Consider the following 15,429-nt stretch of genomic DNA (forward strand, 5'->3'; position numbering starts at 1 on the left):
GGGGTGATCTTATTACTATGTACAAGTATATGAAGGGACAGTACAAAGACCTTTCTACTGATCTTTTTACTCTGAGGCCAGAGACGGGGACAAGGGGGCATCTTCTACGTCTGGAGGAAAGAAGGTTTAATCATAATCACAGACGGGGATTCTTTACTGTAAGAGCAGTGATGTAATGAGTGATTCACTATTAAAATTTAAGAAGGGCATGGATGCCTTTCTTGAAAAGTATAATATTACAGGTTATATATACTAGATTCCTTGATAGGGCGTTGATCCAGGGAACTAGTCTGATTGTCGTATGGAGTCGGGAAGGAATTTTTTTCCCCAATGTGGAGCTTAGTGTTTGCCACATGGTTTTTTTTTGCCTTCCTCTGGATCAACATGTTAGGCTATGGGTTGAACTAGATGGACTTAGTCTTCCTTCAACCTTAAAAACTATGTTACTAACTTATTTTTTACAAAAGAGGGAAGTAAGTATGGGCAGCAAATTTTCACCGTCATTGGATTAATGTCCAAAAGGGAGGAGCAACACATTTACCATGAGAGCAAAATTTATAGCCCAAAAAAAACGTATGGTACGGTCGATTTATCGACAACCTCCTCCTGATGTGGGGAGGCACACAGGAGGAGGCTATGAAATTTACACAAAATCTCAACAACAATGATTTCAATTTGAGATTCACACTTTGTTTTGAAACCCCATAAAACACTGTACATGGAAATGTTGGTATCAAATAACTCCTGTCTTTGTGGTCTTACAAACAAGCTTTTATAAATGCCTCAAACTTCTAAGTGTGAATCAGACCTGAGATCTAACTTGATAGAAGATGACAATCCGGTGAAGACGGGAAACATATAGGCGGCCGGTGGTGATGTAGTCAGTGACTGACTCTGGCCAAATACGTTTATAGAGCCGTAGTGGAAGATGAAGATTTCGTCTTCATCATAAAGTAGTTATTTCTCATGTGACGCTTAATCAATATCTCCTGCAGTATTGCTAATGCCGATTCCAGTGTTGGTAAATGAGATGAGAATTAGCAATAAGGAAGATGAGTCTATGAGAAAGAAACTGCTTGTTGTCTGTGGCCTAAAATATATAGGCTTTATTAGTAGATGTAAAGAAAAAAACTAGATACTGTAAAATATAAATCTCCTCAAATGTTTCCCTTAATATGTCCAGTAATTGTATTATTACACAGGGCTTTTATGATGTTACATCTGCTCAACTTCTCATTCAGGTCTCTACAATATCGAATCCTCTCAGTGAATATCTTCTATAGAGGAGAATTTTCCTGAATTACGCATTAAAGATGAATATGGACACAGACAAGATGGCGGAGAGGATATTACACCTCACCCTAGAGATCCTCTTCCGGCTTACTGGAGAGGTGAGAGATTCTGATGACGTCACATTACATCATTCTTATCTATGGGAATAACAGATGGACAGAACTGGAGAGGTGAGGACTCTGGAAATGTCTGGAGGGAGATTTATTAATGTGTCTCTCCATAACCAGGATTACACAGTAGTGAAGAAGACCTCTAGTGAGCGCTGTCAGGACCCTGTGTCTGAGGGATGGGGAAGACCACAGAGCCCAATCACGGGGCCTCCACCTCACCCCCTGATACATGAGGACATCAATGACCAGAAGATCCTAGAACTCACCTACAAGATGATTGAGCTGCTGACTGGAGAGGTGACACTGCTAGGAATGAGAATGCTGGAACATTTTATAGTAAAGCTATGAAGGAATTGGGGGTATAACTCTATCATTGTGTGTGTCAGGTTCCTATAAGATGTCAGGATGTCGCTGTCTATTTCTCCATGGAGGAGTGGAAGTATTTAGAAGAACACAAAGATCTGTACAAGGATGTCATGATGGAGGTTCCCCAGCCCCTCACATCACCAGGTAATAGACAGGACTGAATACACATGGCCTATAATTGTCTATATGTAAAGAATGAATTCAGTCCCTGTATGTGCTTCCTCTAGATCTATCCAGTAAGAGGACAACACCAGAGAGATGTCCACGTCCTCTTCTTCCTCAGGACTGTAAACAAGAAGATCACAATATTCCTCAGGATCATCAGGTACATGGAGATAAGGTGTCATGAGATCTCTCCTGTGATGTGTATATGGCTGTGAAGGGCTTGTGTTCGGTCTTGTTTTATCCACCAGAATTATATGGTTTATACTTGTATAATGAGAATGGGGGAGATGGCTGGATTAGAGCTGATCATTAGTGATGAGTGAGTGTATTCATTAATATTCGCACGGATAGTACGGTATTCAGGTACTTGTTATATTGCGAGTATTTGTGTACTCACCTCGCTATATTCGAATGTCCCGCCCTGCAGTTTTGGCGCCTCCTTTGCAGCCACTAAACATGCTGGGCTTTAAAACCAATCACAGTAATTTTTCAGACATCTTGGTTGTGGCATTACTGTGATTGGCTGGCCACCCAGCCTCATAGGGTCTATTTAAGCCCTGTCGTCGCCATTTTGTGCACATTGCGTCTGGAGCCTGCATTCTATAAGCATAGGGAGAGATCGCTGAGCTGCTAGGGAGAGTGTTTAGGCCTCTTGATAAAACAAAAGCCCTTTTAAGGGCTACCTGCAGTGTATACTAGTTCTGTGTTTAAAGGAGCCGCTCACTAGCTCCATAATACCATCAAAAAATAGCTCTTTTCAGAGCTGAAGACACACAACAAAGTCAGAGTACAAGGAGGGAGAGATTGTGTATTAGGTAGGAAGTGTATTAGGTAGTGTTCTTCCAGTGTCCATATTAAAACAGCTCTTGTCAGAGGCAAAGCAATATTTTGCCATCACACACAGAAGTAGCATTTTGTGCTGCCTTTTTTTTTAGCATCGGTCTATTTTCCCTGCTGTTTTAGGGGTCAGAGCCTACCTTCTGTCCATATTAGTCCACTTAAAAATAGTGTTTTGTGCCCTACACAAAGCAGTAGTCCAAATATTTGTTACTGCCTGCTACAAAGCACGCACCAGGCCATTTTAACCACTATTTTTGGGGTGTCAGCCTGCCTTCTGTCCATATTAGTCCACTTAAACAATCATTGAGTGCCATACACAAAGCAGTAGTCCAAGCATTTCCTACTGCCTGCTACAAAGCACGCACCAGGCCATTTTAACCACTATTTTGGCTGTGACAGCTAGCTTGGCTTGTGCCATCAACATCTGAAATTCTGTCAACAAAACCCAAAATGCCAAAAAGACTTGTTAAGGTACGTGTCAGTTGTGCGTGAGAAGGCACTCAGTCTGTGTCAGGTCAGAAGAAGCTTGATTCATCCACTATGTTCCTGGAAAAATTTTCCGGTCTGGAACGTAAACGTGTGTGGAAGCCACAAGAGTGGGAGCAGATTCTGTCTTGGATAGCAGACAAGGTCTCTACGCATTTGTCAAGCAGCAACAAATCTTCCACGACCACACAGTCTACTGTGGATACAGAAGGCTGGCCCATCCAATCCTGAAGCTGGTTCTCCTTCCTCCAACCATTATCAGTCAACATGAGACATATGACCCCAAGCTTGGCCACTCCGAGGATCTGTTTGGTACGTATCCTTTGGTTGGCTCTGTGCAGCATTGAAGAGGGACAAGAGGAGGTGGCGTGCCTTGATGCTTATGTATTTGAGGACCTATGGCCAGAAGAAAGACACTTGGCGGAACATCATTTTTTGTCTCCAGAGGTGGAGGCTGACGATGAGACACAGTTGCTATCAGGTCAGCCTACAATGTCAACTGGGAAGGAGGATAAGATGGAAGATGAGGTAGTCGATGATGAGTCCACTGATTCGAGCTGGACCGTTGGCATGCATAGCCATGGCAGAAACACAGAGGAAGATGGATATGTAGCACCAACATAGGCACCAATGGGTCGTGGTTTGCCCAGAGTGAGAACTGGGTCATCTGTTCCCAAGAGCACCCCCTCTGTGCGCCAAGTCAGGGCAAAGGGGCGTTCAGCTGCTGTGTGGAATTTTTTTTTCTGAAAGTCCTTCAGAGAAAAACATTATAGGCTGTAGCATCTGCCATACCAAGTTGAGCAGAGGCCAGGGCAAAGGCAATCTACATGCTCACCATCCAAGGCTCATGTTCGATGCTTGGAAACCTATTCAGGAGACTTAAATACAAAACAAAAGACATCAGCCCACCACCTGGATATAGGAGTACTACCGGACTAAGGCACCCTGAAGGAAAAGCCCCTCCAGAGAGGGGCCGCCCTCCGGGCAGCCAGTCTTTCATACTCCAGAGAACGTACCTTCACCAGGTCACCTAGGATGTTCCTACAAACTTCATCTGCACTTAGGATTTTACTCTGCGTCGAAACTAAAACATGTGCGTTCCACATGAAATACCTGACCACACTTAGTATGAATAAAGTGGTTCGGTCCCTTCTCCCAAGGTCTCCGAACGCTCCATAGGCCCACCCGGCATAGGACAGAGTAGCCTGCCGTGGCCAACCAATGGAAGCTCCCACCCTGTTGTACACCTCTGTATTAAAGGGACAATGAAGCAGGAAGTGCTCCATGCTTTCCAGCATGTTAGCACAAGCCTCACGGGTGAGCAATTCCTGTCCTCGGAGCTCCTGTACTTCAAATTGCCCCTTACACACAGCTTACCTTGGAAGCAGCGCCAAGTCAAGTCACAGTACTTCTTGGGGATCCTGCTAGAATTTAACAAACTGAACCCAAACTCCAGATCCCGACTTGGGCAGTTCTTGAGGACCAATGGACTCTGAAAATGAGAAAGCAAGACCTTCCTATAGAGGAGTTTCCTCGGGAGGGACCTCACCTCCCATATTCCCAGACCCCACCGGTGGATCATTTTTAGAACCGGGGTAACATAAGCCGGGAGATGCCCATGCACTGTGCGAGGATCTTTCAATCTTCCCCCTGAAGATTGATGGCTGAAACCATCCCTTGCAGGATAATACCCATGGAGGAGCCCTCTCCTTCCAGAGGTTTGCCACGTTAACTTTCAAGAAGGTGTTCACTAGGAACACAACCGGGTTCACCATATCCAATCACCCTAGTCTCCTCGTGTGGTAAGTGACCTCCCGCTGGACTAGGTTCAGTCTATTCCCCCATAGCATCTGGAAGAACAGACTGTAGACCCGTGTCCAGAGAGGCTTTGGCAAGACACAGATTCTGCCCAGGTAGATTAGCAAGGGGAGCAGGAAAGCTTTGCACAAGCCAACCCTTTCCCTCAGGCTCAAAGACCAACCCTTCCATTGGTCCACTCTTTGGGCGACACCTTTGATTCTGCCTTCCCAGTTTTTCATGGGGTAATCACCCTGGACGAATTCAGTGCACAGGACTTTGGCGTGTTCTTTGGGTTCGGGGAGGGTGTCCAGAAGATCAAACCCGGGATCTCCGCTTCCCAGCCAGAGATTTTCACACTTATCCTGGTTGACCTTGGACCCGGATGCCTCCGATTAGCGCTCCACTTCTGACATCACCACCATTGCCTCCTCTTGCGACGAAACAAATACGGTGACATCGTCCACGTAGGCCACTACCCTCAAGATAGCCTCCGGCACCGCCTTGCCCATCCGAACCCCTTCCAACGATCCACAATCGATCCTTCTAAGGAAGGGTTCAATTGCAAAGGCGTAAAGCAAAGGGCTAAGAGGACAGCCCTGACGGACATCAGATCCTACCCTGAAAGGTTGTCCAATCCACCCATTTGTTTCAATTGACATCTCTTGTGTTGGAGCCATGATTCATGTCAGTCCACTTGGTGCAACAGCTCTCCAGGGTGTGATCACTCCTTTTTAGATGCAGACACCCGAGCATATCTAATTTGACGCAGGTGTTAGTTTTGGAAATGAAAATTTACAGGGTGATTCCATCATTTTTTCCCTCTGCTTGGTCTGAAAAAAATTACCCTTACTGAGTACCACATTTTTAATCTTGATTTCTTTTAGTGTTTCTTAAAGCCCTAAAGTTGCCATTTGAAATGACTTTAGTTTTGTGCCATGTCTGTGATCTTCTTTTTTTCAACAACATTAAACAACTGAATGAACATCCTCCAAGCCCGGTGATTCCATAATTTTTGCCAGGGGTTGTACAATGGAATCGTTTAAGAGGGCCGTTGTAGATCAGTTGCTGAAAACATCACCCTCAGATAATGCTGGTGGCAGAGGTACCAGCTCTTTTCAACACCAAGGGATAATGGGGAGAGACATGAACACCAGCTCCAACGAAGGTGGAGGGAAAATGTGCCCAAATTGGTCAATTTTCAACAAAACAGCAAGGGCTATCTGTGCCTATAAAAATGCTAAGGAGGGATAAGTTGCAGAACATGGTCAAGGGTTACTTTAAGTGACCATACGTGTGTCCTTTCTGACGCTTCTGTTCCCTTTAATTATTGAGTGTCTAAGCTGAACACTTGGCCCGACCTCTCTTTATATGCCTTGGAGGTGCTGGCCTGCCCTGCTGCTAGTGTGGTGTCTGAGCATGTTTTCAGTTCCGCTGGGGAAATCATCACTGATAGGCTCAGACGCCTCTCCACGGAAAATGCAGACAGACTTACTTTGATTAAATTCAACAAGGACTGGATATCTCCACAATTTGTAATCCCTCCAGATGACAGCAAGCCAACCTAAATTCCCCAAAAATGCAGATTCATGCTACTGCTGTTAACGTCACCCCCTTCTCATAAACAGATTCCTTGCTTCGTCAACCATGACTCAGCCCATAGGGCTAATTTTTACAAACTTTGCACATCGTGCAGTGGACAAACCAGGACAGTATTCCTTCTCCAGCCTAACTACGATTTGTGATTGGAGACCCTTGGAATGGTGGCTTCCTGCATCAACCATGACTCAGCCCATAGGGCTAATTTTTACAAACCCTATGCACATTGTGCAGTGGGCAAATCTGGAATGTATATTGGTCCTACCAAACTAATATTTGTCATTGGAGGTTGGAGGCCCTTCTCACATTGTGATTGAGATAGGGGATACATATTCAATAGAAATTTACACTGACTGTTGATGACCGACTGATGGCCCTCTGAAAATTTGAATTGAGGGCCACAACTACTACAGTACTCCATCGTAGATAATGTTTGACAAGGGAGGCCCTTGTCAAGGAATCTCCCTGCAGTTATGACACAGCCCCCAGGAGTAATTTTTGGAAGTACGATGCACATTCTGCACTGGACCAAGTAGTACAATATCAAGAAGTCTTCTCTTCCTATATAATCTGGGGAATATTGACAATCAAAATTTCTGAGCCATTTGGAGAAGCTTCACCAACCCATCCTGGAGAGGAGCACCATATATCCTTTGTCCATTGACTTGCACAAGTGATATATTTGAGCTCGTCATCCAGTTAACTAGTGCAGCTTTATTTTTCCGGTTCACTAAGTTCAGCCATACCTGAAGATCGCAGGCTGTACTCACTGCTACCTTCTAGTACTCCACGTCTCTTGGCTTTTTTTCTCTGTAGTCTCTGCCCCTAAATGAGTTAAATAATACAGTGAGGGCCCTACAATATGAGCAAGTGAGGGCACTCTCAGATGTACACGAGCAACCTCCAAAATCTCTAGAGTAGGGCACTTCAAAATGTATGTTACAGGGCCACATGAGGGCTCTTACAAAACTCAGCTTTCCTGCCTACTGCAGGGCCTCTGAACATTTGAATTTAGGGCCGCAGTATCACATGGTGGTGGAGGTGGAGGAGGAGGAGGAGGGTCAAGCCCAACGCTACAATGGGCACATTGTAAACTGCTATTGAATGTGTATTCCACTATCTGAGTGTCAATGATGGAGGGACCGTCCAAATGTCTTAAGTAACAGCTGTCCCTCCAAATCGCATGTTACAGAGCCACCTGAGGCCTCTCAGGTCAAAGATCTACATACCTACTGATGCTTTCTACCTGTGCTTGTAAAGTGCTGGAGAATAGCAAACTGAAAAATGATTCATGACAGAGGGACCTACAAAATGTATAAGTCAGGGCCCTCCCAATTGTAAAAAGAAAAAAAAAGCCACAGCAGTATGTGTGAACAAAGGCTAAAAGGGATATTTTTTTGGCTTCTCTGGTTTATTTAGCCTTATATACAAGTGATTGTGCAGGAAAAACTGTTTCTTAACCTTTTTGACCTGTTAAATGCAATTTAGGTTAGGTTTGGTAGTTGTTCTTGTGTGTCTGTAAAAGTGGCGTAATACTGCGACAAACTTATTCCCAGAAACCATATGCGAGTCAGAAATGCATGCAGGCTCATTCTCCAGGCTCTTTTCATTCTGTTTCATCACTTTCCCATCCATTTCAGCCTTTTCCTCAGGCCCCCAGGCCCCTTTGTATAGGGTCTAGCAGAAAATTACTCGCATTTCCCATTGACTTACATTGTACTCGCTATTCGGAACGAATACGCAATTATTACAAAGTACTCGTTACGAGTATAGCGATTTACGAATATTACAGTACTCGCTCATCACTACTGATCATAGATGTGACTTCTCCATCTGTCTGTGACTTGTACAATATTTCTTTCAGGGTGAAGATCTGACCCATATTAATACTACAGAGACATATGTGAGGGGTGATGAGCGATGTAAAGAGGAGATTCCTACATATGACTACCCAGGTGAGTAATAACCACTAAATACAGAGAAGTCACAGATTCTTCTCAGTCACAGGCTGTGGCTGGTTTACCGGTCATGTAGTCTAGCTGTATCACAATCGTGTGATCACCATTTTGCATCTATACCAAAGCATTCTCCTCCACCAAAAACTGTTCAAATAACTTTGGACATTGAAACTCCTTTTCTATAGAACTTACAAACTCTCACCTGCCCAGGTCTGTAAACTACCAAGCCAAATGACAGCATATGTAGAAAGTGCTGACAAGTTAGAAAATCACTTGAAGAAAAATATTATGTAAGAGAAAGTGGAGGGTAATGATGCTATTGGCTTCCTAGAACCCTGATATCTTATTAGATGAATATACCTTCTCTCCCTTCTGTGGCGCTGAATGTGCTCATATGGTCCCTACAATACCAGGTCCAGTCTTTCTGGCCAAACCTCGCTTTTATGATCGGCAATATTAAACATTCAGTGAGGGCCAAGTATGAATTTCTGTATGATAACAGAGTTTCCCTTTACCGTTACTTTTCAATTTCTTTTTAAACCAAATTACTTCAAATAGATAAAGTATACAAAAAAACATTACACCTGTGCCATGATATATCTCTAAGCTGTGAGTGGCTGATGGCTGTAAAAAAATGTATTCATGCCTGCAGGAGATATGTTGGCATGACTCGAGCCCTGGTTTCATGTATTCACTCCACGACATAAATAATATTATCAATCCTAAAGAATTTAGATACAATTTATCCTTAAATGGGGAGCACTAATACTTTCTCTGCTCTTCTGGTCAGGACTCATAAGTAGCTCCAATGGTCTACCATAAATAAGTGCAACTCTGCCAGGAGCTACCAAGAAGCATACTCTAATTACCCCAGAGAGGTTTCACCACTAGTTACTCTCTCAAAGTTTTGCCCTACACCCTTTAACCCCTCTACATGGATCTGTACTTACACAAAGACCCTTAGGATTGGACTTAGTGTTACCTGCTGTTCTGTGGTGTGACATGACAAGAATAATAGTCAGGTTGCTGGATCAGAACCAGAAGGGCAGAGAAAATACAAATTCAGAAGACACAATAGTAGTCAGTAAACGTGCTGGGATCACAAGAAGAAACTAAGAAGAAAATACACAACACGGAAGCTGAACACAGAAGACTTAACCAGCGGAGAACAAGGCTGTATCAGGCAGCTTCCGGCATTATGCGTGAACTTTAGTAGGGTGTGGTGCTTTCCATTTGAGTTAAGTAGGGAGCATATTTGATTTTGGAAGAGCTGATTTTGCTGGATTGGTTTATGGAAGCCATGTTGCTTTTCAAGCATTTTTGAGCCACTAATGATGTGGAAACCTCTGTTTTTCCGTTGACAGATTATGGACCTGAGTGGAGGCTTGTTTTTTGTGATATGAGTAGAAATTTTTATTGGTATAATTTTCGCATATTTCATATTTGGGAGGCAGAATGAACAAACAGTTGAACACCAAACTCTACTGGTTCATGCTATGAGGTTTTCTATTAGACTGTGAACTGTCATTGTCTTGGTGAATAAATCAATATTTTTACATAACTTGCCATTTGTACTAACAGTTTAAGTAGAAATGTTCAAAAATATAAATTTCAAAAATATTTTATTCAAATATATATTTTTTTACTTAGCAGATGACTGTACTAGGAGATCAGAGGGACAGCCGATATCTTCAATTTTCAAATCAGATGAGCTGGAGATCTCACAGGATACAATTGAAGGGAATGCTATTACTCCAAATATACCATCATCCCTTTACAGCAAAGATGTGTCATTTGATCCTTTGAAACAGGTCCTATCTTCTGATTCATTACCAACTACTAAGGAAAATCAAAGTCACAAAATAAGCATTAAAAAACTAACTGCTTCTAAAGCTAAGAAGCCATTTGCACGGTCAGAATATGGAAATAGTTTTCCCCTCAAAAAGTTTTTTCTTAAACATCAAAAAATTCACACAGCAAAGAATAGATTTTCATGTTTCAAGTGTATGAAATGTTTTAACAAGAAATCAAGTTTTCTTAGTCACCAAAGAACTCACACAGGGGAGAAGCCTTTTTCATGTTCAGAATGTGGGAAATGTTTTAACCAGGAATTAGATCTTGTTACACATCAAAGAACTCACACAGGGGAAAAACCTTTTTCATGTTCAGAATGTGGGAAATGTTTTACAGGGAAATCAAATCTTGTTAAGCACCAGAGAACTCACACAGGAGAGAAGCCTTTTTCATGTTCAGAATGTGGGAAATATTTTACAGAGAAATCAAATCTCGTTAAGCACCAGAGAACTCACACAGGAGATAAGCCTTTTTCCTGTTCAGAATGTGGGAAATGTTTTAACCAGAAATCAGATCTTGTTACACATCAGAGAACTCACACAGGGGAGAAGCCTTTTTCCTGTTCAGAATGTGGGAAATGTTTTAACCAGAAATCAGATCTTGTTACACATCAGAGAACTCACACAGGGGATAAGCCTTTTTCATGTTCAGAATGTGGGAAATGTTTTACAGTGAAATCAAATCTCCTTAAGCACCAGAGAACTCACACAGGAGAGAAGCCTTTTTCCTGTTCAGAATGTGGGAAATGTTTTAACCAGAAATCAGCTCTTGTTAGACATCAGAGAAGTCACAGAGGGGAGAAGCCTTTTTTATATCCTTAATGTGGAAAATGTTTTACTTGAAAAGACACACTTTTAGCAAGAAAAAATCATGCTAATAAGTGAGTGCGTCCTATAGACTGAAGGTAGCTTCCTGTGACCGAGAACAATGAGTGTCCTTCCTGATCAGTGAGAGAATTGATCTCGCCTCAAGCCCCACACTTATCTAACTGATTGGTGCTGAAGAGGAGAGGAAGGTACTGGGACCTGTACAGAGGCTGCGCGTCTTGACTGAGCAGCTGAAGAATCTAGCTCATGGACCTTTCAGATCATGTAACACTGTTTTACATATTTGTAAAAGTTGTCAGGTTCCGTTATGAACTTAGCCATTTCTTAATGAATTTGACCTCCTGAATTCAAATTGGACAATGAGTTTTTCATTTTACTGCTACATATAATTTAATGATAAAAGTTCCAGTACTTTGAAACATTATTATTTCAATAAATATACAGATGCAGAATATTTTGTTATGCCAATTTTCTGATATTTAGAGAAAACTTAGAAACAATTCAAATAACTAAAACCTGTCTAAACCCTATTGCGAATTTAAACAGTTACAGAAATTGCACTACAAAATAGTCCTCATTCAGTGACAACTGTTTTTTTGCTTGTTTCTTGTACTCCTGTATCGGGTCATCTCTTAAAATTATACAACAGTAATCTGCAAGCATTGATGGATTTCATCTTCCTTGATATCTTTTCTCCATAGTTGCAATATCTTCGTTACATTTCTCACCATCCTCGTCTCTCACTACTCCACAGTTTGGTGGAAAAAAAGTCTAATTTCTTATATTGTAATCATTAAGGACATGTTACAGCCAAGATCCTTACATGTTTTGAGTAGAAATAACACCAACTCTTCATAGTTACTGTATCTGCTCTTGAGTTTCCCAAAAAGTTAGTTACCACAAATGCAAATGTAAACCATACAGACTTTTCCTTGCCCTGGAACAAATGAAGAAACTGCTCATCTTGAAGAAGCTTACGAATCTGAAGTCCAATTAAGACTCCTTCTTTTATATTTGCTTCACTTAACCTTGGAAAGTTATCAATCAGATTCATGAATGCTTTTACCTTTTTATCCATAGCCTTTACGAAGTTCTTCATCAGGCCCAACTTGATAAGATTTTGTTACCACCATTGCCTAGGTGGATCCTCGACTTGTGGATGCAGGACAGTTTACTCCCTTGCTCAAGTGAATGTTGGAGAGGCCAGTCCCTTTTTTTGTTGCCATATTCTTTTGCACGACTATCCCACTCACACAGAAAGCAGCAGTACTTGTGTGCAACAACCCTGACGACATATGTGAACAAGCAGATGTAGGAGCTCCGTCCGAGCATCTAGCTATTTATCCAATATAGGACCTGATGACCATCTTGAAAATCGGCATACATCTACCAGTTAATTGTCTGAGTGTGGAAGTAGTTTGCTCCAGGGGAAAAAAATGACCAGGAAAAGCCACATAAAGACTGCGGGAGAAGCAGGTTCTCAGCTCTAAGATGACACCACGGTTGTCACGCTGGAGACAGATTGAGCAGGGGAGACGAGGAGGAGGGAAGTGGTGGCCTTGCTGTAGCAATTTGCCTGCACAGAAACACAGGTCTCAGCAGGTGACAGTGGCCTTATAACAGCTACCCCACACCTGTGCACGGGCTACAAGTGGAGGAGTTGGGTGTGCAGGAGATGGGAGAGGCAGCCTCTTTGAAGGGGATGAAAAGACCACAAAATTGCATGTGGCACAATACTCACTGCTCCACGGCCTAACCTGCACCAATGGGACATACAGGTACCTGAGTAACCTACTTTAAAAGATGTTTTCATTGCAGTGGGAAATTGTAAATTCTCTCTCTGCTTTCAATGTACATTTTGGTGGTCTTAAAGATGAGACAGCAGGTATATGACTCAAACTGCAGAAAATAGAGCAGGGGCAGTGGAAGGCTAAGTCAGTGCCATTGAGGACCAGATAGCCGATAAAAGCAATGAGAACAGGCTTGCAGAACAGCAAATATCAGCACTGCTGGCAGAAACAGATGATCTTGAAAATAGGTCAAGGCTCAAAGATATACCACTTCTTGGTGTGCCTGAAAAAAATAGAAGGCTCCTTTCCTACTGAATTCTTTGAAAACTGGCTGAAATTAATAATCAGGCTTGAAACCTTAACCCTCCTATAAGCTGTAGAACGAGCTCATAATGTGCTCATTTAACAAATTAATTAAAGGAAGCGTGGAATTAATTTATAATGATATTTATTTTCCTTCTAATAAAATTATACAGTAATTGATGAAAGACACACATATCAGTATAATGCCACAAAATAATATTCTGACATATGAAACACGACAAATGGACTGTAACAAATATAATAAACTAAAATAAAATTTAGAGGAATTCGGATAAGAGCATTTTAGCTCATCAAAAGACATATTAAATAAAATAAATAAAACAAGATTTTTTTTTGACATACAATGAACTACAAGTTTTTTACAAACTTTTCTCCTACCCTTGGATTTGCTTTTCTTTTTAATCTTTTGTTAATTCCTAAATACACATAGCTGCTTAATGAGTAAAGAACACAGGACACAGTGGGTTTCCCTATAGAGACATAGGTTCTAGCCCAACTCCTGCTATTAGAATAAGTGAATAAATACATTTATTTTAGCGAACATTTGAACTTATATATATATATATATATATATATATATATTATTTTTAAATCATGTCGAATAGGTTTGTAGTATATGAATTGTTATACATTTTTTTGGAGGTATTTCTTTATATAACTGAAATGCACGCAATCCAGTGAACTTTGACACAAGTCAGTTATGTGTTGATTTGGAGCCTTAATTCAAAACTCAAGCCTTTACACTGTCTTGCACAGTTTTGTCAGTATGTAGTTGTTTCCTGAAGAAGTGCTTGTCACTTTTAAACGCATTTAATAAAAACAGCAATTTAATAAACCTTTCTGAATTGATGTTTTCAGTGAACCAGCAGCGTGGGAAGCATCCATAAATTTCTCCAGATCCTGATATTCAATGATATACCCTGCCAAGTTAAGGGTGGTAGCCCGAGGTACTGTGCACTTTATTCAAGATTCATAAACCCTTCACTGGCTCAATATGAATGAGAGGCAAATACGCCGGGATCACATTTGAGATGTTAAAAGTTGAAGATCCTGTGGTACAAACCCTAATTCTTCAAAAACACAGTGATTCGCAAGTATATGGGAAGAAGTGTGTCCCTGCTTGTTGGACAGTTCTTTACAAATGTTGTTTTTTTCTTCAGGTTCTATTATGATTATATCACATTTTTCTTGCCTAATTGGGGTTGAATTATCCCCCAAGGGGGCTTAGGTTCTAGGTGGGATTCTCCCATATGTTCAACAGTGACTGAGCCGCCATTTTTTCTACTTTAAAAGCGACAGCTATGGAAATACTTCGCCCAGTCTCTCACCCGGAGAAAGGTGTTTTATATCTGACTATTATGGTTGGGGTTTTATAGAGAGGGGGAGGTCTTTTTTATTTTTTTGGATATGTTTTATATTGTCGACAATCTTGTAATATGCGCTTAACAAGCTATGTAAAATGGAAATGCTCTGCTGATAGGATATTGGAAACGACATATCTACTGCATTAAATATGGCGGGGTCAGTGCAAATAGCTGGAATGTAAGGGGTCTTTCTTCTAGTGTTAAAAGACAGGTGATCTTTCAGTATCTTTAAATGGAAAAACCTGCCTTGATTTGTCTGCAAGAAACACATCTTACCTCTGAGAAACTTCATCTACTAAACAAGAAGTGGTTACTGCCGACTATCACTCCACACACTATATTAGTTCATCCTTTAAAGGGAAGGTGCCATCAAAACATTTTTTTTTCAACAATTGAAAAAATGTAAAGTATTAATGTTTTAATTTTTTTCAAAAATATTATTTGTTTTTAACTAAATAAAATATGAAAAATAATTTTAAAAGGTTTGGTATTTCCACTTTTAAACACTGGGGGGAGCAGCTGCTGATATTTGACATGAAAACCTAGTGTACAACTAACTCACATTACGGACTGCAGTAAATTGGGGCTGGATCTGCTCTTCTGTGTGTGATGTCGCTCCTCTCCTCCCCTTCTGGGTGTTTGTAACAGGATAAGAG

At 41.4% G+C, this 15,429-nt stretch overlaps 1 protein-coding gene across 3 annotated transcripts; it reads left to right on the forward strand.

The window, feature by feature from the left end:
• The first annotated feature begins 1,770 nt into the window (after nt 1-1,770).
• On the forward strand, nt 1,771-14,976 carry LOC141182596 (uncharacterized). 3 transcript variants are annotated; one of them, XR_012257928.1, is made up of 5 exons: nt 1,771-1,913; nt 1,997-2,094; nt 8,521-8,611; nt 10,265-13,073; nt 14,268-14,975. XR_012257928.1 is itself a non-coding variant. In XM_073660753.1 (4 exons), the coding sequence occupies exons 1-4, from the start codon at nt 1,829-1,831 to the stop codon at nt 11,287-11,289; spliced, it is 1,299 nt and encodes a 432-aa protein (XP_073516854.1). In that variant the 5' UTR covers nt 1,771-1,828; the 3' UTR covers nt 11,290-14,976. The 3 variants fall into 3 exon arrangements, 2 of the variants coding, with proteins under 2 accessions (XP_073516854.1, XP_073516855.1); XM_073660753.1 differs by having other exon boundaries at nt 10,265-14,976; XM_073660754.1 differs by having other exon boundaries at nt 10,268-14,976.
• Nucleotides 14,977-15,429: the final 453 nt, after the last annotated feature.

This window comes from Phyllobates terribilis, unplaced genomic scaffold (genome assembly GCF_046119375.1).
Source record: "Phyllobates terribilis strain yellow unplaced genomic scaffold, ASM4611937v1 Scaffold_35__1_contigs__length_13245226, whole genome shotgun sequence".
In the NCBI taxonomy this organism is placed as follows: domain Eukaryota; kingdom Metazoa; phylum Chordata; class Amphibia; order Anura; family Dendrobatidae; genus Phyllobates; species Phyllobates terribilis.